The following is a 13304-nucleotide window of genomic DNA, read 5'->3' on the forward strand; positions in this document are numbered from 1 at the left end:
GGCCCTGGATCACTCATGAAATGAAAGGCTAGTGAAGTGCTAACTACAAAGACAGTTTCCATGATCTGCTAACAGAGTTTGTGGGAAAGATGACCATTCTTGGTAGAACTCCCAATGGACATTCACAACAGGCACTTTATAAGCACCTCCAACCCTCCATTGATTTTACTGTGTTCAGAGCTGGGGTCTGTTGGTTGTCATTTTCTTACAGTTGCAATGATTCTATTATTATGGCTTATATTACTTTTTTGTTGCTGTGATAAAAAAGGATGACCAAGGCAAATAAAGGAAGAGCTTATTTTGGCTTATGGTTCCAAAAGGATAAGAGTTCATGATGGCAGAGTGGAAGCAAGGAAGATTATAGAGCAGTAAGCGGAAAACTCACATCTACAAATTAAAAGCACAAACCAGAAAGAAATGGATACAATATGGAGTTGTTACACTCCCAAAGCCAACCTTCAAAGACATAATTCCTTCAATTAGGCAATACCTCCTAAACCTCCCCCAAACACCACCAACTGGGAACCAAGAGTTTAAACATCTGACCCTATGGGGGGCATTTTCATTCAAACCACTACACTGCTTTAACAAATTACCACAAGTCTAGTAGATGAGACTATACAATGTTCTCTCAATTCTGTAAAGCACAAGTCTGGTAGGCTCTACTGGTTTCTCTGCTACAAACCAGTCTACAGTCACTGGGGGTGGCTTGCAGGCTCCTTTAAGTTGCTAGAATTGCCTTATGCATCAAATTGTAAACCTGATCTTTTTTTTTTTTTAATTGTAGGGGCTGTGTTCTGTGGTAATATTTTATTTGTGCTCTAATAAATAAAGCTTACATGGAGATCAGAGGGAAAAAAGCCAGCCACTATATTAAACATAGAAGTCAGGCAGTGGTAGCACACGCCCTTGAGCCTAGCATTAGGGAAGCAGATTCATCTGGATCTCTGTGAGTTCAAAGCCACACTGGGAACAAAGCCAGGTGTGGTGGCACATGCCTTTAATTCCCAGCACTAGTTAACCATAGAGGCCTGGAGCTCTGTACAGACACACAGGAAGTGATAGAGCTGGGCAGAAAGAGGAAAGTGATGTAGCTGGGCAGAGAAAAGAAGTAAGATGGCAGGAACAGAAAGGATATAGGTGTGGATATACAGGATGTAGGTCTCTCTGGAAGCTGAGGAGCTAGTAAGGTGAGGTTGGCTGTGGCTTGCCCTATTCCTCTGATCTCTCAGTTTTCACCTCAATTAAAAAACCTGGGTTTTTTTATTAATAAGACCATTTAGCAATTCGTCTTACAGTAGTCAGCTTTGAGAGGCCTCCCCCAAGCCCTGCTTTACATCTTGGTGTGAGCTTAGAATCTGACTACCTCTTTTCCACCAGCCAGGAAACATCTTCTGCTTTAAGGATTCGTGCAATTAGGCTGGGTTTATTCAAATAATTTACAGTAAAGCAGAACTAAACTCTAAGTACCCTGAAATTCATTGCTTCAAGTACCATGTAAGGTGGCAGCATGAACCCACTTTTCAGGTCACAAGGCTCACAAAAGCCAGACCGCTGTAAATCACTCTGATGTAGGGAGCTCCACATCAGAGTGGGTCCTGGTAGAAAGCAAACTCTGCAAGACCAGTCTCCATTTCCTTCACAAAAAACTGCTGCTGGCCCACAGCCTGCTCGGCTGGCTGCCTAAGCAACAGTTCAGGATTGGGTCTATGAAGACCAATCTCAGCTGGCCTTTCCACAGGACCACTATAAGTTCAGCCTGGGGACTCTAATCCAATACATAAACACCCAAGATGTGCTATTTAGAAGGACCAATCTTCCTTCCCTTTTCCAGTAGTGCAACAACTTGCACTCATCTTTCCATTCTGTGGGCTGCCAACTCAGTTTCCTCCACTGCACCAAAGCTTTTGTGTCACTGAATTCCATGTATTGGTTGTTAGTCTTAGTTCTTGTGCTACTAAAAATATCATTCAAAAAATCCTTCCCTGTGCTTATAAATTGAAGCATATACCTATTTATTTATTTATTTTTTTTAGCAGTTTTAGGGTCTCAGGTCTTACGTTGTCCTTGATCCATTTTGAGTTGTGTGCAGAGTAAAAGAAAAGGATCCTCTACATGTGGCTATCAACTTTCCTCACATCAGTTGTTAAAATGCTGGTTTTTCTCCAGTGTATATTGTTGGCATCTCTGAATAATATTTTTCTCAGACACAAACTAAACTAAGCTCCACAGAGGGAAATGGCCTCTAGTTGGTGACTAATAGGAGTTAAAAGTCAGTATTGATAGGTGTTTTTGATGGGGAAGGGGAATAAAAAAATGATAAGATTAAGTCATGGAGTTAAATGCTATCAAAACATATCAATAAGCAGTTGGTAATAGTCTACAACACTATGGTTAATTTTTAAGATCCAAGAGTGTAGAAGTGATCTGCAAATAGAATTAATAAACTCTGGATAAGAAAAACTACATTTAACTCCTTGGTATTAATAATTAAGGATCCAAGGTTCGTGTCTTTACATGGAAATCATAAAGGGCAGGCTGAAGAGGTGGTTCAGGGGTTAAGAGCACTGGCTACTCTTCCAGAAGTCCTGAGTTCAATTCCCAACAACCACATAGTAGCTCAAAACCATCTGTAATGAGATCTGGCTCCCTCTCCTGGCCTGCAAGCATACATACAGACAGAACACTGTATACATAATGAACAAATCTTTAAATAAATAAATAGACAGATAAATAGAAAGAAAACCTAAAGGGCTGATTTATCTTTCACTGTAATCAATTCAGACAGACTCCAGAGAGGAAAGATTAATTTTGGTTGCTTCAGAAGGTTCTGTTCAGGGTGACTTGGCAGCAGAGTCTGTGACAAGGGAGTTTTCACAGAAAGAAACCAAGAGCCTGGCACAAGACTTAGCCCCTAATGATATAACCCCAATGACTTACTTCTTATAAATAAGGCTTACCTCTTGAAGTTTCTAGAACCTTCCGAAAGTGCACCACTATGTGGGAGTCAATGACTGAACATATGAGCCTGTGAGGGACATTTCATTCTCAAATCCTAACAACGATAAAGTACTGGATATTAGGAGACATTTTAAGGTGTTAGGAAATAAAAACTGCTGGGTGGTGGTAGCGCACGACTTTAATCCCAGCACTTAGGAGGCAGAGGCAGGCAGACTGAGTTCAAGGCCAGCCTGGTCTACAAAGCTAGTTCCAGCACAACCAGGGTTACACAGAGAAACCCTCTCTCAAAAAATAAAATTAAAAAAAAAAGGAAAAGAAAATAAAAATTGAAAACAGTAACTTAAGTTCTAATGAGACAATCACACATTTCAAAGGGGAAATTTGCAAAAGTTTTTAAAGCAGCAATGTATAAATAAAAGGTAGATAAAAAATCATATACTACTTCAAAGTACAAACTTTTTTTAATTTAGATTTTACATGTAAATAAAATTATTACATTTCTTTGCCTGCATGTGTGATGTGCACCATGTATATACATGGTACCAGCTGAAGTCAAAAGAGGGCACTGTATCCCCAGGAACTGGAGTGAGCCAGCATGAAGTACAAACTTTCTAAACTCACTCATTAAAAGTGTTTCAAATTCCATTTCAACTTGCCACATTCGCAAGAGAAAAATACCAACTCCTGGGTTAATTAATTGCCCATTTATACCATGACCTCCCAAACAGTGTGTAAAGGAAGATTACTGTAGATATGTATAATGGCACTCAAAATGATGACATACTTTAAAGAAAAGGAACTGGCTAACTGGGCATGGTGGCACAGGCCTGTAATCACTGCAGTTGGAAGAATGAGGCAGGGGGATGGTTTCATGCCAACATGGCTACATACCAGTTGGAGGGAAAAACCAAACAGACTACAAAAGAAGATTCATAGTAAAATCACAGCACTGTATAAAACAAAATAATCTGAAAGAAGTTATAACAACAAAATAAGGTATGCCCCTCAAAGTGGTAATAAACTAACAATAATTTTTATTCTTTTTGCTTCTGTCTTCTGAAGTTTCTACAATAAACATGTTTTACAAGACAAAACAATATAACAATTTAAAAACATTTAGTTTTGAAAGAGGGTAAAATAATAGGCTTTGAAGCGGTATCAGATAAAATATTAATGGAAAACATTCCAGACCCCTAGAAAAAAAAACACTTAACATCTTCTGTTTGGAGTGGGGGTGCGACATCCCTGATACCAGATTATATTTTGCTATTTCTAAACATGTTTTTATCAGTTAATTTTGATAGGGGAAAAAAAAAAAAAACCACAAAACAGGTTACAAACCAGCACAGGTTAATGTGGCTTAGTTTTTGGTACCTTTGGTAAGATCTTAACTCCATCTAAGCCAAGTAAGCAATACCGTTTCAAATGTAAGCCAGACTACACTTAGCAAAGTTTATTATTACCAAACTGAAGTTCTAATCTGAACTCACTTAGAAATAAAAGGTCATTCTATTTAAATGAAATAAGCTTATACATCACATAATTGGAAGGCAAATACAACATACTAATGTAAGATATATCAATCAGTAGTTAATCTGTTATCATTCTAATCTGAGGCATAGAATTCAGGATATACTCCACAATACAAGTAGCACGCTCCAAGCTTCCTATGCTAAAGGCAAAAGGACTGGACTATTAGATGTCGGCTTCTCCTTTCAATTGCTGTGTTCGCATTCCACAACCAAACATTCCATTCCACTTTTCATAAAGCTCTAAGTCTTTTGGAGACACGCTAGGTCGCACAGTTCTAAAAGCATTTTCAAAATCAATATAAGCTATTGGTCGAACTTGATCTGGGCTTATGGTAGCAATGTCAGCAGCGTGCAAACTGCGAATAGGACCAAGAGAAGCCTCTCTGCAAAGCTGTGTCATATCTGCGCCAGAAAACCCATCAGACTGCTGCACCACCAGTTCAATTTCTTCATCACTGAGGTAACACTGCTCCTTGGACATGAGATTAACTACTATCTGTTTCCTGGCTGAAGGTTCTGGGAGGGGAATATAAAGTCTTTTCACCAACCTTCTCCGGGCAGCCTCATCAATCTCTTGGGGCCGATTTGTGGCTCCCACCACGAGAATACGGTCTTCAGAAGATGTGGTCGCTCCATCTAACTGAACTAAAAATTCTGTTTTAATCCTTCTAGAAGATTCATGTTCACCATCTCCTCTTTGAGACAATAAAGAATCAATTTCATCAATAAATATCACAGCTGGCTGCTGACACTGTGCAACAGCAAATAATGCACGGACCATTTTCTCCCCCTCACCTACCCACTTAGAAGTCAAAGACGAAGCAGAGATGCTGAAGAATGTTGCTCCAGACTGACTAGCAATGCACTTGCCAATCAGAGTTTTACCAGTCCCTGGAGGGCCAAAGAGTAGAATTCCTTTAGGAGGCCCTCGTAACCCAGTAAAGATATCTGGCCTCATCATAGGCCACACAACGATTTCCTTTATTGTGGCTTTGGCAAATTCTACTCCAGCAATATCTTCCCAATGTACTGGAGGCCCATGGTCCATAATTTCATTCATAATCAGTTCAATCATCCTTGGCTCCACGTTCTTCAGACGGTCATCAATGGGGTGTTCTACTTCTGCAGACTCGGCTTTAGTACGCTTGCACTTCACTCTTTCATTCTGCTCATCTTCATCTTGCTTAGATACAGGTGGAACAAACTTTGCAAATATTCCTCTCGATTTCCCTGTTCCCAAAGACTTTTTCACGCTACCATATGAAGATTTTGATGCATGCTGGGATTGGTGGCACTTTTTTTTTTGATCTGCCCATAATTGTTCTTTTGCAGTTTTAAAGGTAGGCAGGCTATTATCTTCCCTTTGGTCACTGTCTTCTGTTTTACTAGAAGCCTTATTCGGTACTGAATCAGAAAGCATGTCAATGTTGCCAGAACCATAAAAAGCCTTCCTTTCTCGTGGATTTTCACAGCCAGAAGGAAAACAAGACAGACTGGATAAGGACATATTTGGTCCTGCGTTGGTTTTAGGAAAGCTGTGAGTTTCCTTTTTAGTACTTCCAAATAATGGTGTAGTGTGAAATTTTGCAGTGGCTGACTCACCTGAAGGTGTTGAGGAGGTGGGACAAGTCTTAGTGCTATTAGCTGCCACAGGTAGCAGAGCACTCTGAAACCGCGAATGTCCCAGACTGCTGCCTGGGATAGCTTGGGTCCTATCTGTGTCATGAATTGAACTGGCTAAGAAGTCACCTTCTCCAGAACCTCCACAAACACTAAATTTAGAAAGCTCAAAGACAGTGGGCTCTTTACAGATGACTACTGATGCATCAGCAGGTTTCAGCATGGACTCTTTCCATTTCTTTCCAGCTTGCATCATCTCCTGTATATTATTCATTTTGAAAACATTATTTATTGACAATCTAGATTGCCACTTGTCACTGTCAGCCTGTTGAGATCCTGCCAAAGCTAAAACGCTCTCTGCATAGTTATTCAAGCTAGTTTCAACATTGTCAGAATCAATAACTGCAGAATATTTCTCTGTATACCTTTTGAACAGTTTGGTAGCACAGACCTGAGAGATCTCGGAGTTGGCCCATGCATATTGAATGCTTTGTATCTGTGCACGGTATGCATCCGCCTTCTGTCCTGGTGTACATGTGCTGGATGTAACTACAAAGTAATTCTTCTGCCATTCGCCCAGGTGCACAGACCTAGAGCTGGAAGTCTCCATGTCAGAAGTTCTATAACACAAAACAAAATAGAAGACAAATCAGTATCAAGAAGCAAATAAGAGTATAAAACTCTCTGCTAAAAAAGATACACTAGATGTATTTATAAGGTTCATTTATACAGACATTTATTTGTAAAAGTAATATCTAGTTAATCATATATTTCAAGTACTCATGACACAAAGATACATTAGTACAGTTTTCAAGATTAAGGACAACCAAATAATGACTTCTTAGATGCTAAAACTGTCTTGTTTATAAGAAAATTTTCCTACAAAGAAAATACTCATGGATTTAAGCAAAAAGGATTTAAAGGTAACCAAAGAAAGGGGTGGGGAAATGTGACTCAGGTTGTAGAGTGCTTACTAATATGCCCGAATCCTTGTGTTTGATCCCCAGTACAAATATACTGGGTATAACTATGCATGCCTACACTCTTAGCATTTGAACGATGGATTCAGCAGGATAAGTTCAATGTCACCACCCTCAGCTACACAGTAAGTTTAAAGCCAATCTGGGATACATGAAACTCTGTCCCAAAAGTTTTTGTAAACAACTTAAAGAAAGGAAGGATTTATTAAGTAATGAGTGACAGAAGAAAATACCCAATATCGATCTCTGGCCTACACACACACATATGCACATATACAAGAATATGCATAGAATGACTTAAAATCAATCAATGCCTCAATATCCCACTATCATGAGATAGGTCATATCAAAGAAACTTCAGAGTTAATCTACACCAGAGATGAAATAGACTCAATAGATATTTACAGGCTGCATCCAAGAGAGAAAAAAAAGAAGAAAAAAAATCTTCTCAGCAGCCAATGAAATCTTCTTTAAAATAGATCACATTTTGGGATAAATATCAAGGCTTACTAAATACAAAAGAATCAAAATAATCTCTTGTGGGGCTGAGGAGACAGTTCCTCAAGCACTGTCCAATTTGTTTTTTGAGACAAGGTTTCTTACTGAATGGAAGCTCACCAAGTAGGTTACAGGCTGACTGGACAGTAAGCCCCAATGACCAGCCTGTCTCTGCCTCCCCAGCATGATGACAAGTACTTGCCACCAAGTCCAGCTTTCTTATGGAGGCTCTGGGGAATCAAACTTGGGGGTTGATGCTTATATGGCACAATTTCATTGAGACTGAGCTTTTACCCCGACCAGAATTACAAGATTCCATGAAAACTTGAAGGAGGCTGGAGAGATGGCTCGGCAGTTAAGAGCACTTGCTGCTCTTGTAGAGGACCCTGCACCCACATGGTGGCTGCTCACAACCACCTGCAACTCCAACTCCAGGGGTTCTGACACCCTTTTCTGGCCACAACACATACATACGTACATACATACACACACACCCCTTCCTAATATATGAAGAACTGAAAAAAAAAACCAATCTTACACACACACACACACACACACACATGTGCCCCTTCTGAATATAAAAAAACTGAAAAAAACTAACCCCCAATCTTCCAGTCAAACAAATGTGCTAATGAACTGAACAGTTCTCAAAAAGAAATACGAACAGCCAATAAATACTTGCACAAGTGTTCAACATTCTTAGTCATCAGGGAAAAGCAAATTAAAACTGTCTTGAGATTCTATCTCCCAGTCAGAATAGATGTCATCAACAAAACAAATGAAAACAAAAGCTGTCAAGGATGTGGGGAAAGAGAAACTCTTATTCTCTGGTGGTGGGAATGCTAATTTGTGCGGTCACTATAAAAATCAACACAAATGCTTCTCAAAAGAACTGAATACTATATTCTTGGTATACACTCCAAGAATTCTAAGGCCACACACCACAGAGATGCTAGTGTATCCATGTTTATAGCTACAGTACTTACAGCAGCCAGGAAACTGAACAGCCTAGACGTCTACCAACATATGAATAGATGTATAAATACACAATGGAGTTTTATGCAGCCATAAAGAAAAATTAAATCCTAACCTTTGAAGGAAATTGGAATCAACTAAAAATCATATGCTACACAAAATAAGCCAAACTTAGAAAGACAAATACCTCATTTTCTCTCATATGCACAATCTAGATTTAGAAATTGTGTGTGTGTGTACACATGTATTTGTAGATCAGAACTAGAAGGAGAGCATGAAGAGAAGTTGTGATCTTTAAGGAGGTGAGAAATAGGGCAATGAAACATGGAATAGAAAGTAGAAAGAGTTAGAAATTGTGTATATATACGTGCACAGAAGTGTGCATGCATTTACATCTATGTTGTAGACCATGGATTAGAAGATCATGAAAGGAGGTGGTAATCTTTAAGGAGGTGGGAAATGGGGCAATGGAACATGGAATAGGAGAGCAGAAAGGATCTAATGAGAAGGGAACCTGGGGAAGGGTGGGTTGGGTAGGAGGCAGCACTGAGGGGAACAAATCAGAACAAAGTTTAATGATATATATCTATATCTACCTATATAGAGAGATATAGATATACATATACATATATATATATGTATATGTATATCTATGAAGACAACCTAAGGAAGTTTTAAATCTTAAGCATGTTTTCTTAGAAAAATACTAAGCAAGTCATTTGCAATTTCTATCTGAAGGAACCACTATGAGAATCAAATCAGGTGAATATGAAAATAAAACTGTTACCCCAGCTGCACAAACGTAGATACTGAGGTTGAAAGAGTTAAAGAACTTACTAGAGAGAACTCTGCTGATTATGAGTAATGCCGGAAGTCAAGTTCAAAGTTCCACGTGAGATACTGTGTACTTCACCACGTACAGACTACTTCTTGATGCTATCAGTGCAGATGGAGCTGCATGAAACATAAATATGAATGACATATTTAATATTTTAATGATTTATCATGTATATACATTTGAAACATGATGCCAAAAATCTTCTAAACTTTCCCCATTTCTCACAGTGTTAAAATTTAAAACTTATGCTGGGTGGTGGTGGCACACAACTTTAATCCCGGCACTCGATAGGCAGAAGCAGGTGGATCTCTATGAGTTCGAGGCCAGCCTGGTCTACAGAGTGAGTTCCAGGACAGCCAGGGCAACAGAGAAACTGTCTTAAAAAAATAATAATAATAATTAAAACTTATGAAAGATTAACTGCAATAACAAGCCAAATAATCTACTAGTAAAGGAGTTTTACGTCCGATTTTCCTCAAGGTATTCTCATAAACCCTTTCATTTTATACAAGAATCTTAGGCCAGAGAAATGGCTTAGCATAAGAAGGCACCTGCTCTCACGTCTGCCAACCTAAGTTCTCAAGACCTACATGACTCCTGAAAGTAGTGCCCACCATCCACATGCACAGCTTCGCACAAATGTGCCCACTCACCACTAAATCATGTAAAAACTATTTTTATTTTTGTAATGTAGAATTTGCCTGCACACTAGCAAGAAAAAAGTTTAAGAAAAATTTTTGATTTCCTAAGAAGCATGACAATAAAGTAAAAAGATCGTCTACATTTTAAATTTACTTCCAGTTTATCTGGAAGTATACCTTAATAACCAATACTTTTTATGTATGTGAGCTATATTTAATATAGCTTTCTAGGGGTGATGGGGGGCTGTTTGAGACAGGGTTTCTCTGTGTAGCCCTGGCTGTCCTGGAACTCAAAGACTGGCCTATCTCTGTCTCCCAAGTGCTGAAACTAAAGGCATGACCTGCTACCACCACCTGGCTTAATATAGCTTTTTATGTCCCACAGTGTAGTAGAAAGAATTTACCACATTACAGGTAGGCGAACATAAATCTCTACTTACAATAATAGGAAACTTAACATCCAGTAAAACTATAACTTAAATCTAAACTAGTATCAAACTAAATCAACAGTTCTGGGGCAAGCAGCCCTGCTTTCATCTGCTTTAACCATATTCTAATCTCCATTACACAACATCAGAAATAGGAAACTTACGAGAGGTGACTTGGAAAATCACCAATTCTAGTCATTCTCAAAATTATCCTCTTCCACCACCATCTTTTTAATCAACATTCATCTTTTCCACTCAGTCATATCCTATAACCAGATATAGACAACCAAAAACTGTTTGTCACCACTGCTCAGTGACACAGATACTGAATTGTCTACCACTTCCAAGTTATTTCACCCTGCCTGGTCTTGATAAAACCTATAAATTAATGGTTAATGAGTATGGACATCAGAGCTACATTCCAATCTTCTTAATTTTGTTAATCTTCTGACTAAGCAAGTTACTTGTCATTCAAATTGGACAGTTGGCCTCTGCAAGCAAGAACTATTTTTTATTGCATTTAGATTTTCTTCAGTACCTAGACTATGGTATCCACTAATATAATAATGACTAAAGACTGGAGTGCCTACTATATACCAGACATCATTTTCAATCTTTACAACACTCTAATTCCTTACTGGGAAAGTAGCATAGGAATTTAGAGCACAGGACCTGAAGCCAGATCCTGGACATAAAAGCTTTACTTTTTTTAATTAACTGTATCTACTGGGGAGGGATCGGTCTAGGTCTGAAGGCAGCTTGCAGGAATTGGGTTTTCTCTTTTCACCACATGGGTCCCCAAGCTCAAAAGCTTTTACCGGCTAAACCATTTCCCAGGCCTGGGATTGTGGATGATCTGTTCTTTCAGCAATGACTTGGAGTATATCTCTTAAGCTATGTGTTTCCACCTAAAAAGGAGAAGAAAAAAATAAAAAAAAGCAGCGTGAAACTTCGGCTGACAGATTTTTTTTTTTTTTTTTTTTTTGTAATTACTGGAAGCATTAAGAGTCCCCAGAACTTAGAAACATCGGATAAGAGATTGTGAATTATATTATTCCTTCCCTTTGGAAGTTTCCCTCCGGCCACAGTGACTGTGCATGGCCTGGAACCAGCTACCTAATCACAACTGACAAATATCCCTATCCCATATGCTTGGGGTCAGAAGTGTGTTTGATTTCCAGATAATTAACACATATATTAGGTAGGGGACGCCATCCTAAACACAAGACTCACAAAACCTTAATATATGCCTTAGCCACGTAACCATGCTAAGGCAAACTGTAGATATTTTAAATAATAAATAATTCTAAGCGGGATTGAATGGAGGAAAAAAAAAAACAAAACGGTTTCACGATGTGGAATTTCCACTTGCGATGCCGGGCCTTTCGGATTTTCGGATGAGGGAAATTAACCTGTGAGTACTGGTGAAAGAAAGCACGGTCCCGAAAGGGAGTCAATGTAGGCGGCAAACCTGCTCCGGCCTTCCTTACAGTCGTAGCGGGAGGGCGCCGCGGCCGAGCTGACCCCACGCCCGTCCCGCCCACAGGCACGTCCCTCAACCCCAGGCGCCGCCGCCGGGAGAGAGCGCGCCTCGCCCTAGGCTTCCCAAGACCACCCTCTCTGACAACCCGGGCCAAAAAAAAAAAAAAAAAACCGCCGACGTGGCGACCACAGCCTCGGCCCGCGGCCCTCACGGAAACCAGCCGCCTGCCAACGCCCCCCGCCAGCGATCCCTGCCGGGTCAGCAGCCACCGAAAAGCGCGCCCTTCGCAGGGCGCCTGCGCGGCTGTGACGCGCTCGGCCAGCGCCGCGCCTGCGCGTAGGGAGGGCCGAGGGGGCGCGCGCACGCGCACGCGCGTGCGCGGGCGGCGGGCGGCGCGAGGGCGGGGCCGCGGGAGGCCTGGCGGGCGGCGCCTAGCGCCGGGCGCGGGAATTCGGACTTCCCGCCCACCGTCTATGTGGCCATGGTCTTTGTTCCCGCGCCGTGGCCATAGTTTTTTTTTTTTTTTTTTTCCTAAGCACGCCATTGGCTTCCATTTCACCTCGGGTTGATGAGGTTCTTTTTGCAGTGCTAAACGCTGCAAAATGAGAGAAGGGCGGTGGGAGAGGAAAGAAAACGCGCAGGATTGCAGAGAGCAGGACTCCCCTGGGACAGGAGGCGCCTCCAGGCCGCCAGACCTGAGCCTGCCCGCAGCTGCGACTCTCCAGCCCTGTCTAGTTCACCAGCAGCTAGCAAATAAGTCTCGAATTCAGACAGCTTTGGTAAAGATTACAGCCTGCATTAGACTTAATACCAAAATTACCAAAGCAGTAGCTGGCGGGGTTCCAATATGAACTAAAACGGTTTATGTTTGTTACTAATCATAAAAACACATATTGACAAGCTTGGCAGTCACTGATGGACCTTCCCCCCTCATAAACAGCTTTGGACCCCTCCTCCCATCTCCCTATTACGAGCTAAAACATCTTGCAATTTGGGTGAGGTCACAAAAGGTTAGGTTCTTAATTGATTGTTTAGGGCATAAGCCACCGGGTCAGGCTCCAAGAAGTCGGGAGCTGATTGTCAGAGAGTAGGAAGGGGGGTGTGCTTTTTATTTATGTCTCTTTGTCTACAGCCCTCATTGCTAAGCCTGCCTGTTTTCACTGAGAAAACTTATCTTTCTTTCATTCTACCTCCCTCATTAGAAACTGAACAAAATCCTAACCCTGCTCACCCTAAGGTTCTGGGCTTTTTCACTCACTCTGAAGACCCTCCCTTCCCCCCGCCGCTGTTCACCGAGCTGCATTGCTGAGCATGCCTGCTTTTCTGACCTTTAACTCCCAAAGCATGG

At 40.8% G+C, this 13304-nt stretch overlaps 1 protein-coding gene across 2 annotated transcripts; it reads right to left on the reverse strand.

Annotated features, from left to right (window-relative positions):
* Positions 1–3403: 3403 nt before the first annotated feature.
* Fignl1 (fidgetin like 1) lies at positions 3404–12138 on the reverse strand. Of its 2 annotated transcripts, none has more exons than XM_052734508.1 (4): positions 11945–12138; positions 11292–11381; positions 9404–9520; positions 3404–6733 (listed from the first exon to the last, which is right to left on the reverse strand). In XM_052734508.1, exon 4 carries the CDS (start codon positions 6721–6723, stop codon positions 4657–4659), a length of 2067 nt encoding a protein of 688 aa, XP_052590468.1. In that variant the 5' UTR covers positions 6724–6733; positions 9404–9520; positions 11292–11381; positions 11945–12138; the 3' UTR covers positions 3404–4656. The 2 variants fall into 2 exon arrangements, with proteins under 2 accessions (XP_052590468.1, XP_052590467.1); XM_052734507.1 differs by having other exon boundaries at positions 11886–12138.
* Between the last annotated feature and the right edge of the window lie 1166 nt (positions 12139–13304).

The sequence above is a fragment of the Peromyscus californicus genome, unplaced genomic scaffold (genome assembly GCF_007827085.1).
Source record: "Peromyscus californicus insignis strain IS unplaced genomic scaffold, ASM782708v3 Scaffold_13__1_contigs__length_99412109, whole genome shotgun sequence".
In the NCBI taxonomy this organism is placed as follows: Eukaryota; Metazoa; Chordata; class Mammalia; order Rodentia; family Cricetidae; genus Peromyscus; species Peromyscus californicus.